We start from the raw sequence: 20374 nt of genomic DNA on the forward strand, positions 1-20374 counted from the left end.
CCCAGGGACAGGAGAGGAAGGCTAAGAAGTGAAGCCAGGGTGGGGCGCAGTCACGCATCAGCAGTACAGAAGGCAAGGCTGAGGTCACAACAGGTGCACAGTGGCGGCCCCCAGATGTTCAGAGCTGCAACGAGATGAAGAATTCTTTGAGGATCTCCTAATTCTTCCCCGCACATCCTTGCTAATGGATTCCCTTGCTACCCACCTTTCGCAGCCTCTCCCCCTCCGCAACAGACTGCTGCCGTCCTGACCTCTGACCTACTGGGAGGTAACGAGGACATAGGATTATGTCCATCATCACAGAACCTTAGGTCCTCAGTTTTTTTTCTTACTGGTTGGCCAGTGTGTTGCTGTCACTGGTTGGTTGTTTGCTACTTTCAAAGTTGTCACTTTAATGTTTAGTCTAAAGCATTGGAATGTCGTGTAGTATCCAAGGGTGATGCTACTCCAGTGATCCTTTTCAAGGGGCCAGAAGGCTTTTCAAGTGAAAATGTTGATCCTATCAGCAAGTAAATTGCTCATGCAGACCAGAGGGTAGTTAATGCTGTGCTGGGCCTCTAGATTATTACTCTAAATTATTACTAGATTATTACTCACTATGTTAGATGGGGCCATTCAGTTTTGGTGACAAGCTGCTGACTGTGGCCTGTCACTGTGTCCCATCCAGCTGGCCCAGCTAATGCAAACTCCAATGGCTTCAGGCTATTAGTGGCCAATCTGGAGCTTCATCTGAAAGCTATTCCCCTCACCAATGCTGCGAAATGTGGGCTCTGGGTCAGTTCTGAGGGGACTTCAGGTTTGGGGACCTTAAGGAGAGCCCTATTCCCCCTCATTTGTTCTCTCTCTCTCCTCCTCAGTCCCCAGGTTTTGCCGAGGACACAGAGAAAACTGTGACATGGGAATGTGACCTTACCAAGAGCTTCCTATGTGCCAGGCTCTGTGATGGGGACTTTGGGCACTGTTTTTCTTCCAAGCCTCATAAAAACCTTGGAAATGGATCTTCCTATAATTTTCATTTGGTAGATGAGGCAACAGGTTCAGAGAAGGTGGCAACTTTTTTTTTTTTAATTTTTTTTTAATGTTTTTATTTATTTCTAGGAGAGAGAGAGAGACAGCGTGAGCAGGGGAGGGTCCGAGAGAGAGGGAGTCACAGACTGAAACAGGCACCAGGCTCTGAGCTGGCAGTCAGCACAGAGCCCGACGCGGGGCACGAACCCACGAACCGCGAGATCATGACCTAAGCGAAAGTCGGACGCTTGACAGACTAAGCCCCCCAGGCGCCCCGAGAAGGTGGCAACTTATATGACCAGGAAGAGCCAGTCTGTTTCCAAAACCAGTTTCTAGTCACACTGTGCTGAGTCCTGGAAGTTCTGGATTTTCCTAAGTTTTTTAGCTGCTCCCATCCAGTGTGACAGGGGTGGAGGGAAGAAAACAGAAATGGCACCATATCTTAGGGTACCTGAGATAAGGCCAGGACGCCAGGGACCGGTGCTCCTGGGAGGAATTTTCCCAGAGCCTATTAGTGGTGGTTATGCAATAGCTCTGGTTCCCCTGGGGGGCTAACATCCATAATGGCAGTGACAGGGGATCCCTCAGCTCATTTAGATATTCGATAAGAGCTAAGAGAAATCGTACCTTGGTGTGCACGAAGGTTAGGCAGATAAGGTTAAAATGCTGAGAGCTAAAATTGCTTTGCTCCTGGGGGAATCCTATCAGCTCCAGGTATTCTCCGTGGTTATCTTGTGCTCATCAAAACTGTGATTGGTGGTTATCTTTCTCTTTCTATTTTTCCCCCAAATGACCTAGATTTAATCACCAGAAATAAACGAAATGGAGTGTTTACAAGAGAACGCATCAGTGCCTTTTGCAAATGGCACTGGGCAGAGAGGGTCTTTGGGCTGTCCCCACCCCCACCAGCAAACTGATCGCCACCAAGCAAAGGTGCCCACAGTGGTTCTAGCTGTCTGTCCCCCAAAAGGAGAAGGTGGAAATCTGCTGGTCCTGTGAGCTCAGGTCCTCTTGCCTGTCACTCACTCCTGACCAGCATCAGGAGCCCCCATCTCTGGTCACCGCCCTTTGTGTTGTGCTTTGAGGCAACATCATCAACCCGCAGAACAGGACCGCTGTGTCCACAGAGGTCTTTGCAACTTCTCAGCCGATGGCCACAAGATGCTGAGTTCTTTCATGTCCTCCAGGGTGGTAGCTGTCCGCCAAGTCCAACTCACGCCTCACAGTTCTCCTGTGGGTGGTTGGCTTTAAGGGAGGTAAGCATGAGGATTCTCTCTACTACACCTGTTTACAAAAATGAAGTAATGCAAGAACTATAGAGAAGAAGATGTAGTAGGGGCGATTCCGTGTATTGAGCCTCTGAAAAGGGGAGTCCGTGAAACTTAAGCTCTTCCAGAAGATTTTTGGTGCTGTTCAATTTAACTTGAGGGAATAGGACCCAACAGAGTGCTTCTCATCTTCTTTGGGGTTACAGTACATAGAGAATCTGATCATATTTGAACCACACACTGGGGGGACAAGGTAAAGACATATGGTGGCTCAAAGCCAGAAGCAAAAGGCCAGGATGTTCTGGAAGCTTCAGCCCCACTGCCAGCCCAAGAACCAAGGGACCTAGTCTGGGCACACCATGGGGAACCTCTGTACTAGTCAACAGGGTGGCCTGATAAAAACTCAGTGGGACCCAATCCTATTAGCACTGATGTGGGTATTTCTCAGGTGGCTCAGAAACCAACACAAATATCTGGGGTCTGGAACAACCTCTTAGATCCTTCCTCTCTGGGCCCAGCCCCCATCCCGGTCTAATCTCCTAATGATACAGAACTCCTAATGGTGAAGAAGGGTCATTTTGATAACACATTATCAATTTTATTTCTCTCAGAGAGCCAGAATGTTATAGTGCACTAGAAGAGCTTATGAAGGATAAGAATTTGTCTCTGATTCACATCATTACCAGGAAGTTAGTATATAATCTCTTCTTTCCATGAAATCTTTAGATGAAAAGCCTTCTATTTTGAAATGTAACACCAATTTAAAAATCTCAGGATATAACTTCTATTTTATTACAGATATTCCCCACTTTGCCACATCTTAGGTGTAATGTAAAATGTTGGTCTATACCTTTTTAAGTGGTCAATTTTTTGTAATTTATCATACCTTTAATTAAAGTTAGGATGTAACTAAATATCACAAAGATATGTGATATGCTTGACTGAAGTCCAGAGAACCATTGCAAAAAATAACCAACCAGAAGGAAAAAGTGACCTAAACTTGCTTATATCTGCTTATCAAATTTAATTTAATAAGTGGTTTTGATATGACCCAGAAATCCTACTCCTAGATTTATGTACCCAAGAGCAATTTGTGCAGAGATCTGCCAAAAGAATTATACAAGAATGTTTATAGCAGCTTTATTCATAATAACTCCAAATTGGAAACCACCCCTACGTCCATCAATAAGAGAATGGATAAATAAATTGTGCTACATTCATATAATAGGATACAGCTCAGAAATGAAGGCTACAGACCACTCACAACAACATACATGAATCTCACAGACATTATGTTGAGCAAAAGAAGCCAGACACAAAAGGGTATGTATTGTATGACTTCACTTCTATGATATTCAAGAACAGGAGTCTGGAGTGGTTACCTCCAGGCGGAAAACCTGGGACTGACTCGAAAGTGAACAAGGAACTTTCTGGACACATATTTCTTAGCATGTGCTATGTCTTGATCTGAGTGATGGTTACAAAGATGTACACGTATTCAAACACTGAGAAGCACACTCCAGATTGGTACATATTATACATTTATGCATATTTCAATAGAAAAGAAAAATGGATTTGACATGCATTCAGTGCCTAGGAAAATTCCCCTAGTGACCTAACTTTCCCTTGTATTAATAAGAATAATTAAGAAATAAGTAGAGCTAGAAGTTGAACCCGGCAAAGCCAGGATGTTCTGGGAATGAACATTACATCAGAATCTGTTGAAAATACAACTGAGTGAAATCAGTAGATACTCTGTTGACCTGCTCCATCTTGAAGTCTCACGGAGGGCTCATTCTACCCTATCTGTCTTTCGCTTTCGCATTTTCTATCTGGGGTTTGGTTATGGGCTGAATGGTGTCTTCCAAAATTAATATGTTGAAGCCTGAACCCTCAATGTGACTGTATTCGGAGATAGGGTCTTTAAAGAGGTAATTAAGTTTAAATGCAGTCATTAAGGTGGGCCCTAGTCCTGATAAGAAGAGGAGATTTAGACCTAGAGATATGCAGGGAAGAGATCTTGTGAAGACACAGGGAGAAGAAGAAGGCCATCTCTAAGGCAAGAAGAGAGGCCTCAGAGAAAAACCCTGCCAACATCTTGATCTAGGACTTCTAGCCTCCAAAACTGTGGGGAGATTAAAATCCAGGTTTAAGCCATCCAGTCTGTGGTACTTTGTTATGGCTGCTGGAGATAGACAGGATCTTGCCCTGGTTGAGATGACTTATATTCTTATTCTTGCTTCCTGCCAGCCATGTCTGCTTCACCCAAGAATAAGCCTTAGCCTCATTCTTAATCTGTGCCCAGACCTCAATTCCAGAAGACCTTTGGCATTCTGGACCCAGGGCATACTCCAAGAACAAACCACTGTAGACAAACACAGGACGTCCAAGCCCATTTTCTGAAAGAAGAGGTAGAGAAACAGAGTTTAACACACTCATAGAAATCCAAGCAACTATGTCTCTAACTCCTTTGTTTTAAGTCTCTCCTAAAGAGAAGTCATTGTAATTTGAGAACGTTTTTTAAAAAAGAAGGAAGTCAGGGGACCTGGGTGGCTTGGTTGGTTAAGCGTCTGACTCTTGATTTTGGGTAAGGTCATAATCCCAAGGTTCATGGGATCGAGCCCCATGTTGGGCTCTGTGCTAATAGCATGGAGCCTGCTTGGGATTCTCTCTCTCACTTTGCCCCCATCTCTGCTCACAAGCTCTCTCTCTCTTTCAAACTAAATAAATAAATAAATCTGAAAAAAATGTATTTAAAAAGAGGGAAGTGAGTGATCGAGAAACCGAAGACTAAAGCATCAAAGGGCTATGTCTTTTTATGTTAACATTGTTAAAGCCATGAGAGACTGACTTCTTCCAGAAGATGGGGTAGAGATAGTTTTTTCCATTCCATTTGCTGAGTCCAACTAGAAATCTCAGACATTATGTATAAAACCATGAAGGGTGCAAAGAAGATGGCTAAAGACCTTGGGACCCAAAGAATGACACCGTGGTGAGTTGCCTGGGCTTTCATTTTGCCTCATGTGTCAAGACATGTATCTGAGGAAGTAGGCAACTGGGAAAACCCATGGACACACAAAAAAGAAAGCCTGTTCTCTCCAGCCAAAGGACCAGGAAAGGGCCAGCTTCATCAGATTATCTTAAACAATAGGTCTTCATCTCCAGTCGAACACCACAGAAATGCCTGTGGCCCTACTCCTGCCAGAAATTGTCAAGTGAGGAGGCTAGAATTTTACCTTCACAGGCTGCAACAGGCTAACCGCCACCCCCCCGCCCCCCCCACCGAGGACCCCACCAACTTCCTCTCGTATCCTCAACGGGCGGTCAGAGAAGAGTAGAGAGCTAGAAATTCACCCCTCTGGGTAGTAACAACACCACCCAGGGGTGCCTGGGTGTCTCAGTCAATGAAGCGCTGACTTCCGCTCGATGAGTTCAAGCCCCTGTTTGTGCTGACAGCTCAGAGCCTGGGGCCTGCTTCGGATCCTGTGTCTCCTTCTCTCTCTGCTCCTCCCCCTGTTCGTGCTCTCTCTGTTTCTCTCAAAAATAAAATAAACATTAAAAAAATTTTCAAACATCACCCAGCAACAGCAGAATGTGCCTTCTTTACAAGAACCTACAGACCAGATATCAAGATAGACCATATCCCAGGCCTCTAAAAATTTTTTCAAGAAATTTTAAACACTTGAAAATCAATCACACAGTGTGTTCTCTGACCACAATGGAATCGAACTGGGCGCCTGGGTGGCTCAGTCAGTTAAGCGTCCAACTTCAGCTCAGGTCATGATCTCACCATTCATGCCCACATCAGGCTCTATACTGACAGCTCAGAGCCTGGAGCCTGCTTCAGATTCTGTGTCTCCCTCTCTCTCTGCCCCTCCCCCACTCACACTCTGTCTCTCTGTCTCTCAAAAATAAACATTAAAAAAAATTTTAATAACGGAATCAAACTGTAAATCCATAATAGAAAGATAACAAGAAAATCTCCAAACATTTGGAAAGAAAACAGCAGTGGATTGATACGTCTCCTTAGTGGATTAACCCTTTAATCATTACATAATCTCCTTATCTGTCTTTGTTAATTGTTTTTACTTTGAAGGCTACTTTATCTGATATTAATATAGCCACTTCTTTGACTGATGTTTGCATGATATATCTTTTCCCATTTTTTTCCTTCCAACCTGCCTACATCATTATATTTGAAGTGGGTTTCTTATAGACAGCATATAGTTGTCTTTAAATTCACTCCAACAGTCTCTCTTTCTTAATTGACATCCATAGACCATGTACCAACATTGAATGCTTTCCGCCTAAGATTGGGAAAAGGCAAGGATGTCCTCACCCATTATTCTAATTCAACATGGTACTGCAAGTTCACACCAGTGTAGTAAAGCAGGGAAAGAAAATCAAAGACATACATATCAGGAAGGAAGAAATAAAATTGTCCTTATTTGCAGATGACATGATTGTCTATATAAGAAATCCTAAGAATTTACCAAGGACTCCTAGAGCCAATAAAGGAGTTCAATTAAGGTCATAGGACACAAAATAAACATGCAAAACCCAGTTGTATTTCTATATACTGACAATGAACATTTGGACACTGAAGTTATATTATACTAATTATACTATACCACTTATAATTCTTAAAAAAAAAGAAAAGAAAAGAAATACTTAGGTATAAATCTGGCAAACCAGGCCTAAGACCTATATACTGAAAATTACACCATGCTGATGAGTGAAATCAAACAGAATCTCAATAGATAAACATACATTGTTCATGGATTGGAAGATTCGATATAGTAGAAATATCAATTCTCCCCAAATTTATATACAGGTTTAATGAAATTTCTATCAAAATCCTAGCAAGAGTTTTTATACGTATAGAGTAAATACTATCCCAAAATGAATATCAAAGGTAAAGAAGTAGAAGAGATTCTTTTAAAAAAAAAAAAGTGAAATAGAAGAACACTGTGGATTTCAAGACTTATTACATGATAAGCAATCTTATACAAGTAACCAAAACTGTATGGACCTGTGAGAGGAAGCAGCACCATAAGCAATGACTAGAACGGGGAACCCAGAAAAAGACTCACAGAAATATGTTCACCGATTTTGGATAGTGTTGCGAGTACTATTACTTACAATGGAGGAAGAGTAGCCTTTTCAACAACCAGAACTAGGGTAATTGGACACCCAGACACAAGAAATGAACCCAAGCCTCTGTGTCATACCTTCTACAAAAATAAACTCAAAATGGATAAGAGATTTAAATGTAAAAATATAAAATGCTAGGGAAAAAAATAGAGGAAAATCTTTGAGATTAAGCGCTAAGCAAAGACTTTTAGACTTAACACCGGAAACACATTCATAAAAGAAAATGAGGTAAACTGTATTTCATTAAAATTTAGAACTTTTGCACTACCGAAGCCCATGTTAAGAGAATGAGAAGACAAGCTAAAGATAGTGAGAAAATATTTGAAAACCACACATTAGAAAATGGGCAAAAAATCATGAAGCGATATTTCACAGAAGAGATATACAGATGATGAATAAGCGTAGGAAAAGACGTTCAGCATCTTTTGCCATTGGGGAAATGGAAATTCAAACCACAGTGAGATTATCACAACACGCTTAGCAGGATCGCAAGGATGCAGCAAAACTGTACTACTCATGCACTGCTTATGGGAGAGTGAAGTGGTACAGCCACTTTGGAAAACACTTTGGCAGTTTTTTTAAGAAGAATAAACCTGCAACTAACACATGATTCAGCAATTGTGCACCTGGGCATTTATCCCAGAGAAATGAAACACATTCACACAAAAACCTGGCACAATTGTTTATAGCAACTTTATTCATAAAGCCCCAAGCTGGAGAAAAAAAGAAAAAAGAAGTCCTTCAGTGGGTGACCAGTTGAACGAACTGCGGTACACTCTTACCATGGAATCTTCTCAGCAATAAAAAGAAATGAACTACTGATACACAAAACAACCTGGTTGAATCTCTCAAGAATTATGCTGCGTGAAAGAATTCAATCCTATACATGACTCCATAGATAACATTATTGAAATGAGAAAATTATGGAAATGAAGAACAGGTTCATAGTTGGCATGGGTCAGCAGGGAGCGGAGTGAACTTGGCTATAAAATTTCAACACGAGGGATCTTGTGCCGTCGGAAATGTTCTGTAACTGGACTGTGTCACTATCAATATCTTGGTCGTGATGTTGAACTAGTATAGAATGCTACCATTGGGGGAAACTGGCGAAGGGTACATGGGATCTCTCTGTGCTGTTTCTTACGACCGCATGTGAATCTGCAGTTATTTCAAAAAGTGCAATTTAAAACACAAAAAAAAAAAAAAAAAAAAAGAACATGAGAAAGAAAAAGGTCATGCCCACAGTACCAGGAGAATATTCTCGAGATAGATTCCAGTTTGGCATGCTATTTGTCATCCTGGTGCATTTTATGAACACAATCTGTCTTAGAGTTTAGTTTGTGATCATCCCGTATGGAAAGAAAGGGACGAAAACAATAACACCAATAGAGTGAACTTGTTTTGCTAATGTAAACTTGCTGCTCAGCGGAGCCTTCCGTGAGAAATGGAGTAGCGCTCTCAGTGGTGCTCAGAAGACGTCCTCACAGCTGTGTGCCGGCTCCTCCTTATAAACGTGCCATGAAGGAGAAGCTGATAGGATCCTGCTTTCTCTGTGCTCCTGATTCCCAGAAAGGAGGGAAGTGTGGGCATGGACACATTTCAAGATCTGAAAAGACTCTCTTTCGGTCAAACATTGAGCCCATCTTTGATGCATTCAACGATAAAAGGAGCTTACCTTTTGACTTCTGCCCAGTTTCACGGAATCATCAGCAAACAGCTGGAGTGGAGCTCAGCACACACGCCCAGAGGCCCAGAGCTCTGGGGAGGAAATGCAGCCCACCCAGGGGTGGGGCATCAGAAGGACCAGACGCTGGGAAGGGCACAGGAAGCAATGGCTGGTGACAGTGTGCAGCCTCTACTTCTGGGATGTTGGTCCCAGTGTCTGAGGAAATGCTCCTTTCTTGCCCCACAGGTGAGGACATTAGCATGACCTACCCATGACATTGAGAAGAGGGAAGATGACAGAGCAACACTCCAAGAAAAATGGCTAGAAATGCTATTGTCAGCCTCTGACTCTGACCTTGGCTTCAGTGCGGGACAACTGGACCCAGGAACGGAGAAGGTACACCACAGTACCCCTTAAATTTTTCACTGAACGTGTGCCCCAGACATGGAAGAGAGGAAGTACACACCCTCCCACCCGGGGTGCAGCCTGAAACAATTCCCTACACACTAAAAATTTCTTTGAGGTTGTGTGTCTGCATAAGACTTCATGTCTGTTTTGACGGAAGCTGCCGATCGACTCCGTCCCTGCCTCACCAGGAAACTACTAAAATTCTTGTGGAAGTAAAGTAGAATTTCATAAGAACATAATGGATGGAGAAGAGAAAACCTATGGTGGTTGTGAAGGTCCTGATGTCATGTATGTCAAATTGATATCTTTGGATGTTCATGAATTTATTGTAAAAAGAGAACATGCACTAACATTCGCAACAATGAAAGCCATGTTGGGTGGCCCAGGTCAGTCTGCTGAGAACAGAACTAATGAAGTCAGTTTTAGAGAGATCCCTTCACATGTGCTATCAAAAGTATGTGTGCATTTTACCTACAAGGTCCATGACACTAGCAGCTCGACGGAGATCCCTGAATTCCCAATTGCACCTGAAATTGCACTGGAATTGTCGATGGCTGCGAGCTTCCTAGATTGTTAAATAAAATAAATTATTTTTAAGAAAACAGACTTTATATTTATTTTATCATTGTAAAAAAATTATGTGCTTAATTAGTCACCATCATGCAATCTGAGCCTTCAGGGAAATGGCCATGTTCAGCTCATGGCTTTGGGTGTAGAGGTCATGTCACGCTGTGGCTGAGGGTCTGGGCTCTGGAAGCACTCTGTCCAGATTCAAATCCTACTTCTAGAGCAAGTTCCTGATTCTTTTGTGCCTCAGTTTCCTTATCTACAAAGTGAGAATTATAGCAGTCCTACTTCGGAGCATTGTCGAGACGCTTACAAAAGTTAATACACATCAAATACTTGGTACCCGTGCTCGATACATGTTAGTTTTCAGGCACCTGGGTGGCTCAGTCGGTTAAGCATCTGACTTCGGCTCAGGTCATGATCTCGCAGTTTGAGAGTTCGAGCCCCGCATCAGGCTCTGTGCTGACAGCTCAGAGCCTGGAGCCTGCTTCGGGTTCTGTGTCTCCCTCTCCCTCTCCCTCTGCCCCTCCCCAACTCGTTCTCCGTCTCTGTCTCTCTCTTTCCCTCTCAAAAATCAATAGACATTTAAAAAAATATTAGCTTTTATCGTGATGAGTTACACTGGCATTTTATACCAGTTCCTCGAACCCACTTGAAACGCAGTAGATAATCCAGCAAAGATAGACTTGTAAGGTAAAAAACCTGGGAAATTATTTTTGTTTCAGAATTGTGGATGTAGAGATACAGCAATATGTTTTTGCTGTATTGGCAAGAACGTTTGGGCACAGACTTGTACTACAGTCACTTTAAAGTGAGAGTTCTGAATCCATTTCCCTTTTTTCCGTCTCCCTTTTTGCACCATGCAGGCAAAGGTTCATGCTCTCAAATAACATAAGGACGGAATAACACAAACGAGAACACACAGAGTTTGGGCCCCATAGTATTGTGTGTCAACCCCATCCATCCACCCTCCCCTTTTCAAAAACGAAGGAATACTACGCTTTGACAATGGTGACACTATCCATGTTCTCCACAGCAGCTACTTTGTTGGCTACATTCGGGAACTCTGCAAGGCTGTGGAGAATGTTAACAGGGTTCAAACGCGGGCCTTTTGTGGCAGGCTCTGAGTTGGAATGCGGTACAACGAGAACCTTCTGAAGCTCACCCAAGGTAAACACGGGATTTGTCACACACACGGCAATGACATAAAACTGGTGTGTGATGGTGCCCCTGCTTTTTCTGCAGTGTGAGGCCCGAGCCCAACCCTCCAAGTGATGGCCTGCGAGGTCTGTACTGGGGGCGGCTGCCCTAGTGAGTTACCTTTTAACCAAATATCCTCAGAAATCGGAATCCTTTGTTGTGTGCAAGGAACTGCCACCAGCTGTTTTCTGTTTCCACTGAGGGCAGGGCAGGAGGAAATAGAATGGATCAAACAGCACCGACAGGATTTAGCACAGATACAAGAGAAAACGATCTGACAGTGAGAATTATTGACCAGTCGGGGAGAGCTATGTAGGGCACTAGAGAACCCTCTTCTCTGAATATCTTTTTGAGATATCTCAACACACGCTGAGGGGAGAAGGCTGTCTCTGAATCAGTGATTGGCAGCCAACATTCCACCAAGTGAGGTGACAAACTCCTGATTTTCTGAAATATTGGTGGAAGATGAAAGGCCCTCCAGGCTAAAAATTGTACCTTATTCTCCCATAATCTTGATTAATAGCTTTCCTTTTTAAAATGTAAACACTGCCATGCGGTCACATACATCAGCCGTTCCTAACAGTGTAAGTCACCAGAATCGTATAATCTCCTAAAACCCAACCAGGAGGCTTCCCCCAGGGAAGGAAGGTTTAATGAGCCCAGGAAAAGGCCTGGGACCCCCGTGGACCATACATTGAGGTGGGTGCCAGGAAAGAACAGGAGCTGAAGAAGTCAGAGAGGATCAAACGGAAGCAGGAAGACTCCCAAATCTCCCACCTTCTTCATGGTTCTATCAAAGTTTCTATCAATCTATACAATGACTAAGGCACACTGAAAATCTTCCTCTTGCCCATCTCTGGCTCCATGCTATGAATTCCAAGTTGGGAAGATTGCCAAGGTTCCTTCTGGACTCATCATTCCCTGATTCTGGGATGCCTCTCTTTCTCAAAAAGCCACACACTCTGTCTTCAAAAGAAGCTCAGAGAGTCCCAAGGGGTAGGATCCCTGGATAAAGATAAGATGCATCCTTGCCAATACATGGTGCTAAGCCACCAAAGAGGGAGGGAAATTTTAGGAGGAAAATAAAGAGATTATATGTAATTTATTAATAGCTGACACTTACAGAGAACTTAATATGTACCAGGAAAATATACCAAGTGCTTTTTATGTGTTATTTAATCCTCACAACAATGCTGTATTATCCCCATTCTAAAAGGCTGTGTGAAGAAACCATTCCACAGAGAGGTTCAGAATCGTTTCACGTCTTCCGGCTGATAAGCAGAGGAGCTGGGCATGCAGTCACCAAACTCCATGAGAATGTGCTGGATGGGTGTCCCTTTTCTCTTTTTGAGTCACATCTTTGGTTCTCTCTTCACTCATCTTTTCCACTGAGCTTGTGGGGGCAAGACTGCAGAGGTCATGATGGTCACCAAAGGAGCCCCAGGAAAGAGAACAAGGAGTGAGAAGTTTAGACCAGATCTGGGAGTCAGGAGAGAAGCCCTTGTTCCTCTCAGTCACTTCCTCCCTGGTAGTAGAAGGAGTTAAGATCAAAAGGGCCAAAATTCTTGCTGTCACTTCTCTCTCCATGCCTGTCACAGACCACCTCCCTCATGCTGAGCCAGAAGAAAGCTGTAAAATCTTGGTCAACGCAGTACAGGAATTGGTGATCAAAATGATGTCTTCTTCTATTCTTGATGTGACACACAGCCTTTAAGTCATCTCAAACCCACTTATAACTCAGGCATAACATCATCACAGCAGAACTAACCGGTAAATCACAACATCAGTGAAGGTATAGCCAGCTGGTCACAGGCAGTCACTTGGTCAGTCCTTAGTGCATCCCTTGATAATGATCAGAATCGCCGTTCGAAGAGCACCCCCCGTGTGCTCCCTGGGCCAATTAATGATAGAGCCAGGAGCAAACACCTGTGCAAAGACAAGAGGGTGCTGGAGAGGGAGTGGGGGTTGGGGAGGGTCTTGGCTTCAGGTTGGTATTGGATGCCAGTCCTGAACCCAGGCTGGGAGGGGGAGCAGAGCCTTTGTGAGAGCTTTCCCAGCCTCATTCCAGCCCACAAACCAGCCACAGGATCCTGTCACCAGCCAGAGGCACAATGTCGGGACCCTATCCCAGGGAACTCTTCCCACTTTTCATATACAGTGTTCCCTTTTTTAATTAAAATTCATTCATCCCCAGTGAAACCAAGCTCAGTTTCCATCTGCCTCTTTCTTACTCTTCACTGATGTCATCACAGTTCTGCTGTGATGATGTTATGCCTCCCCAGCTCGAGACGAAAAATAATTCTAAAGAGCCAAAGAGGGTCTGTGTACAGGAAATGTTTGCATGTCCAACAGACTTGAATTGGTGTGCAAAATGAGTTCGCAGAAGTGACTGAGAAGTAATTCTAGACATTGGAGAGGAAATGTTTCAGAAGCATGAAGAGTCTAGAGGGACAGATGGAGAAGACAGCAAAGGGATTTGGCAACCACCCTTGGCCACAGAGGACAGAGCAGGATTCTCCCTTTCTCTGTCTTCCTTGAACGAAACTGGTGCCCTAGAAGCTGATGGTTCTTCTTGGGTAGACAAAGCAGAACGATTGTGGTCATTGCTTTGCCTTTCAACTATTTCCCCTCAAACAAACATGTTAATAAAGCAGTCGTGGGTGGGTTTGAATTTTATTTTGTGCTTTTTAAAGTGGCCAGTGAGCTATATACGCTACATGTGGGGATTTCATTCTAAGTTCACCTTCCCACATCAAGTCCAGAATAGTAACAGTAGAGTTTTTCGGGGGCAGGGAGGGGGGACATTTTTTCACACTTAGGATACGATTTAAATAAAACTGCAGGAAAGGAAGATGGCGGGGAAAGAGTTACCATGACTCTGGCAAGATGCTTGCAATGAGAAAAAGAAACATGAGCAGGAACCCACAAAAGGGCCAAGGAAGATCATAAAAGAAAAAAAAAGAATAGGATCTGAACACTGGGATCCACCATTTACTCAGTCCTCTTTCTTTAAAAAAAATGTTTTTAATGTTCATTTATTTTTGAGAGAGAGCACAAGCAGGGGAGGGGCAGAGAGAGAAGAGACACAGAATCCACGTGGGGCATGAACGCACAAACCTTGTGATCAGGACCCAAGCCCAAGTCAGGTGCTTAACTGACTAAGCCACCCAGGCACTCCTTATTCCTTCTTCTATCTCTCCCATTCGCTAGGTTGAATCCAAGAGAATCTGGTAAGTAAAATAGCCCAATGTTAATGTTTTAACCGCATGGGACCTGGTACTTCATCATCATCATCATCATCATCATCATCATCATCCTCATCACCATCATCACCTTTTGTATTCAAGTGCCTATTTGCTAATATGATCCATACTTTCTGCCATGATAACCTGGAGATACTAAAAAAAGAAGGAAATATTTCTGGAAAAATCACAAGAGATGCTGCTGGTCTAGATTTTGCTTGACTCTGATGAAAGTTACTAATGGGAAGGAGAATATTTAGAATTTATGAAAAGACTTGGAGAGAGCTATTCCAGAAGAAAATACCATTTGGTACCAACTCTGGGGCTTGTGGGTAGGTTTCTATGTTGAAGTCCTGGATTTCAGATAAATAAAATGTTTCTTGCAAAGTAGCCAAACTATCCATCAAGCAACTTCCATGGGTTTACAATTCATTGGGAGTAGAAAGCCACTAAAGAGGGTCTTGACGTGATCTGGCGGGAGTGTGGGGGGTGGGGGGGTGCTTCAAGTTCCACATACTCAGTAATGCTTGGCTATTGAATGGAAGAAGGGACAGACTGGGGATTCTGAGGAAAAGAGGGAACACTGACAGGCAATAAAAGCTGAATTTCTGAAGTTTACACAGGGGTCTTATATGTCCAACATGTATACAAAGATATTGAACAAAGACACTGAGTTTCTCACTGTTAATTTCTTAACCTATCTAAAACAAACATTAATGAGAAAGAAAACCTGCATAAACAAAATTTCTTTTAGACTAGCCCAATAAAGAAAGAACTGTATGTTTAATAGCTGCACATGAATGAACTGGTAAGCATTAAAAAGAAAGATAAGAAAAAGACCCCCCAAAGAGGGGGGAATTCTAGATAAAGAGCCATATTTCCTACAAACAAGTGTGCAAACAAAACAGACCAGGCAAAAAGTACTAGCGAAAAAGGGGAGGGAGCTGAACAATGGCTTTATTGATTTAAGACATGTGGATTTCATTAGGAAAGCTGAATGCATAAAAATGGGTTGTGATATCTGAAACGAGGCAAGGAGCAAAATTAGGTCACAGAGCTCCTCAGACAAAAGGAATGATGAATCTTTATTAGGTAATTGGACTCAAAGGTAGGAAGAGAAAAAAATAACTCTGTTCCTCCCCAACCCCCCCTTTGGATAGTTTTTGAGCCTTCAAAGGTAAGTCTACATGGTGAACTGAAATGGCAAATCCCAGAGCTGCACTCTCTAACAGCATCTGCACTGCCAAAGAACCCCCAAGGCAGAAACTAGAGATTCCCCGGGAAAAACACGCACACTGATATGGAAATAAATACTATAGAGATCAAAGCCATGCCTGTAAGATGTCCCAATGGCCCCAACACAAAGCTTCAGCTGAATTTGAAAGTAATAAAGTAGCAATAATAATATTTTTTCATTTGGATAGACATTTTCCTCTTCAGAGCTCATAACCAATGGCAGCTTACCGAAGTTGATAATCTATTCATATGGGAGTCTCCTGTTAATGACACAGAAGCGACAATCACTGAACTGTTCAGATGAAACAGTTTATACTTCCACAAATACACAGAAAGTGTGATGGGAATCCTTTTGCAACAACCTCTTAAATCCAGTTTTGACCCTTTGGTTGGGCATGCTGAATCAAGGAAACATTCTTTTTAATTAAGAGAAATGCTCTTTCAAACCCTCACAGCTCTCTTTCTGTCCCCTTCCCTCTGTGCATTCATTTTTATAGCACATTTTCACTTTTATTTTTGGGAACTAGCTGCCTCTTCCTGCCTCCCATCAAGAACCATGATCCCATAAATTGGCCTGTCCCCGACAGCTACACACAGCCCCTTGGCCCCGGATCTTGCTCTCCCAGGACCGCCCATGGAAGGGCTTCTCGTGTCAATCAACACAGGAAGGAGCTATTGGTCTAGTGTTTTACCCCCACTGGATAATACTAACACCTAAATGGTTGTCTTAGATATAGTTCAACATACCATGTTATAAATTGAGCTAAATGACTATGGATGAATTTACTGACCAAAAAAATGTCTTGACTTTTATACCTTAGAAGAGTATATGAGTTTTTAGAGCACCTGATTTGTGCCAGGTATCTGGCTAAACTCTTTGAAGCTACACCCAATACAATGCTTCACCAACCTAGTCTCCAGGATTTAAGACAAGATGAGGAAAGTAAGCCAAGTAACCTTAATACAAGGCTGATATGTGGCATGAGGGAGGGATATGGAGACCTGGGGTTGAGAAGGATTCTCCCCAAAGTCAAGGGACTGGGGACGGATACACACAACTTTCCGAAGAAGGTCAGATTTCAAAAGGTAGTTTGGGGAGGATCAGGGCAGACAAGAAAGCTTGAGTAAAGGTAGGAAAGTTCCTACAACTCCCCATTCTCCCCTCTCCCTTCCCCTCCACTCAAGAACCATCCTTCCAATTAAGGGAAATCGTTCCAGTTTCTGCCTGCATGAATTTGACTACTCCAGGCGCCTCACATAAGTGGAATGATACCAGATCTGTGTTCAGCTTGTTGGACTTAGCATAGTATAGTACAGTAAAAGCTAGTGGCCTTTAGAAGTTAATGCAGCTTCCACATGTGTACGAGCCTGGGAAACAGGTTAAATGCGGAGCGCATCTGGCCAGAGAGGTATCATAGCAGAACCCGAGGAGTGTGAGCAGCTGAGGCAGAACCTGTACTTTTTTTTTTTTTACAAATAGTTTATTGTCAAGTTGGTTTCCATGTAACAGCCAGTGCTCATCCCAACAAATGCCATCCTCCATGCCCATCTCCCCCCTTCCCTCCACACCCATCAGTCCTCAGTTTGTTCTTAGCATTCAAGAGTCTCTCATGGTTTGCGTCTCTCCCTTTCCCCCACCATTTCCCCCCTTCTTCTCCCCCATGGTCCTCCATTAAGTTCCTCCTAATCCTCCTATACGTGCAAACATATGGTATTTGTCCTTCTCTGCCTGACTTATTTCGCTCAGCATAACACCCTCAAGGTCCATCCATGTTGCTACACATGGCCAGATTTCATTGTTTCTCGTTGCCATGTAGTATTCCATCGTATAGATAAACCACATCTTCTTGATCCATTCGTCTGTTGATTTTGAAGCATGGGTCCAGCATTACCGGCTGTGTGACTGGAGGAAAGTCACTGCAACTCTCTGTGCTTGGACTTCCCCACATGTGAAATGGAAATAATGACAGTGCATATCCAGAGTGCTGTTGTGAAGATCAAATAAGTTCATATATGCAAAACACTTACAACAATGCCTAGCACATAGTTGACACTGGACAAATATTAATGGAATTTAAAATAAAGGCCGTACAAGAACAGCTGTAAAATTATAAAGTTTACATTCTCACGAAACACTAAGATATTTTGAACCAATTATTCATGCAAAAAGCGAAGAAGTATACTCTCAAAAAAGAATAGCTTGGAAAATGAAACATGCATTTTCTGTTTGATACATAAACAGAAAAAACTGTTGGATGCAACACCCCTTGATCTTGGGAAAAGATGAGTTCTAAAAGGAATCTGGAGGAATCTGAATAGGTTTACAAAAGATATGCCCCAAACCTCTGTCTAACAAACATTATATCCAGAAGGGTGGATAAAGCAGGTCCCATTCAAGTGAAAGGTAAAACTTTGGGGCACCTGGACGGCTCAGTTGTTTAACCATTCGACTTTGGCTCAGGTTATGATCTCGTAGTTTGTGAGTTCAAGTCCCATGGGCTCTGTGGTGACGGTGCAGAGCTTGCTTGGGATTCTCTCTCCCTCCTCCACTTTCTGCCCCTCCCATGATGTCTCTCTCTCTCTCTCAAAATAAATAAATAAACTTTTAAAAATCTATTTAAAAAGAAGTGAAAAGTAAAACTTAAAACACTACGTGAAGAAACAAAATAATTTAATATTACTAATGTTCACAAGTTACAATTGCAGATATTATAAGCAGTGACTCCTCAGAGAGGGAGAAAAACTCATTTTGCATATTTATGGAAAAGATTTGCCCATTATTGAACAAAAAGATGTCTACTTATCTCAGAAAAGTTCATTTGAAGGATTCTAAAAAACCAAAAAGGTCATTTTGAATATAGATTTTGCAAATGAAATTCTTTGCCCTCCTATTTACTTGCTCCAACCTGTTTTCTTTCTCTCAAAAGTAATCACAGTCACTTTGTGCCTTAACTTAGCCAAGCATCTACCGGAGTTCTGTCGCCTTCTCTCCCAGGACTTTTGCAGGAAAGCCAGGCTGCCTCTGCGGTGGGTCCTGATGGTGGCCTTCCGGTATCATAGGTGAGATTTGCATCCCATCACAGATTGGCTTTTTTTTCTCCACTTGTTTATGGTTTGCACATGTAATTATCTTTGGGACAGACCAAATTCAGAAGAGCCTAATGTAGCACACTAGGGAGCCACTGAGGGTCATTTGAGTTGAGCCATGGGTTTCAGAGTGAGGCAGCCAGAGGTCAAGCCTCTGCTCCCATCTTGAGTTTAAAACCAAATGTTTTTCATTTACAGTAGGACAAAGAATTAAATTGCTTTGACCCAGCAGAGACCAGTTCAGAAATACAGTTTTCTTTTTAAAGAGCATACTCATAATTCTCTCTTATCACTTGGCTTTCACTTGGCCATTTTTGCGCTGTGCCGGCCCACTCATAGTCTGTTGCCTTAAAGGGTTTTTATGAAATGTTTACTCAGGAAGCACATGGACTGCACCCCGACAAGTAAAGCCCATGTTTCCACTGTTCTCTGAGGCTCTTTGTTTTCACCTATCAAATACCAAATACTTTATTTGCTAATAAAGATTCAAGACTTCAGCCACAGGGAAAAGAAAGGGGACCAGTGGAAATTAGTGGAATCCCAGTAAAAGGGAAAATATTTCATTAATTTTATTTTGAAAAGCAGGCTTTCACGGGTACTAGAAAATTCCCCTAGAGTTGTTTCATTAAAAAGCACGGTATGTGTCAGAGTATGAAAACAGGAAAGGGGTGAGAGAGGCGCTGTTGTTTGATCATCTCACACAAGGGGAAATTTGTCTGAGATAAACAGTTCTCAGAAATAGCAATCATTTCATGAATCTGATGTTTTCAATGGTTGTGGTATCCTCTAAGTGAGGCTTGGACTAAAAGTCCACATTCAAGGGCTATGAAAGGCAGAGTAAGTCAGTGGACTGTCTTAGGACTTGAAAGAACTTGGGACCCAAAGGGGTAATGATTTCACTATCAGAGAGTGACTCTCATTTGCGGGGACTGGAAAAGAAAAATAAGACATAATTAAAGGTTTGGCAATGATAGGAAAATTGATTGAGAAGTGATTATAGGAAAAACATCCTTGACTTATTCAAAAGGATAAAATATTAACATTAGGCTTGGTAATTAGACAGGCATAATAAAATTTCTAAGGGAGCTACTAAAAGACTAGTTATAGAGTGTATCACTTCCAGACTAGTGGGATGGTGGGGTGGGAAGTAGTATAGAGAAAAAAATTTATTTCCTAAATTTATATAACCATTATATGGCTTGTATAAAAAAAAGGACAAAAATTGAAAATTACTGAACTAAGCATGCAATTTAAGAAGTTAACCTGAAAAACACGATACAATCCATCCAAAGAAGGTAGAAAAAAGAAAAGAAAAGAAAGACAGGAGCAGAAATTAATGAAATAGGAAAAATAAAACCATAAAGAGGATATATATGCCAGAAGTTGGATCTTTAAGATTAATAAATGAATACTTGTCTGGCATAACTGATCAAGAAAAAAGAGAGAAGGTACAAATAAACAATAAAATGGGCCAAAACACAGATATAGTGGAGATTATGAAGATTAGGAAAAAAGAATAATATGAATAAGTTTATAAA

At 42.3% G+C, this 20374-nt stretch overlaps 1 protein-coding gene across 1 annotated transcript; it reads left to right on the plus strand.

The window, feature by feature from the left end:
• The first annotated feature begins 9682 nt into the window (after positions 1 to 9682).
• Positions 9683 to 10081, plus strand: LOC120237581 (elongin-C-like). Its single transcript, XM_039240962.1, has one exon. The coding sequence runs from the start codon at positions 9743 to 9745 to the stop codon at positions 10079 to 10081; it is 339 nt and encodes a 112-aa protein (XP_039096893.1). The 5' UTR covers positions 9683 to 9742.
• The last annotated feature ends 10293 nt before the right edge of the window (positions 10082 to 20374 follow it).

This window comes from Hyaena hyaena, unplaced genomic scaffold (genome assembly GCF_003009895.1).
Source record: "Hyaena hyaena isolate Hyena2069 unplaced genomic scaffold, ASM300989v1 scaffold_184, whole genome shotgun sequence".
NCBI classification, from domain to species: Eukaryota; Metazoa; Chordata; class Mammalia; order Carnivora; family Hyaenidae; genus Hyaena; species Hyaena hyaena.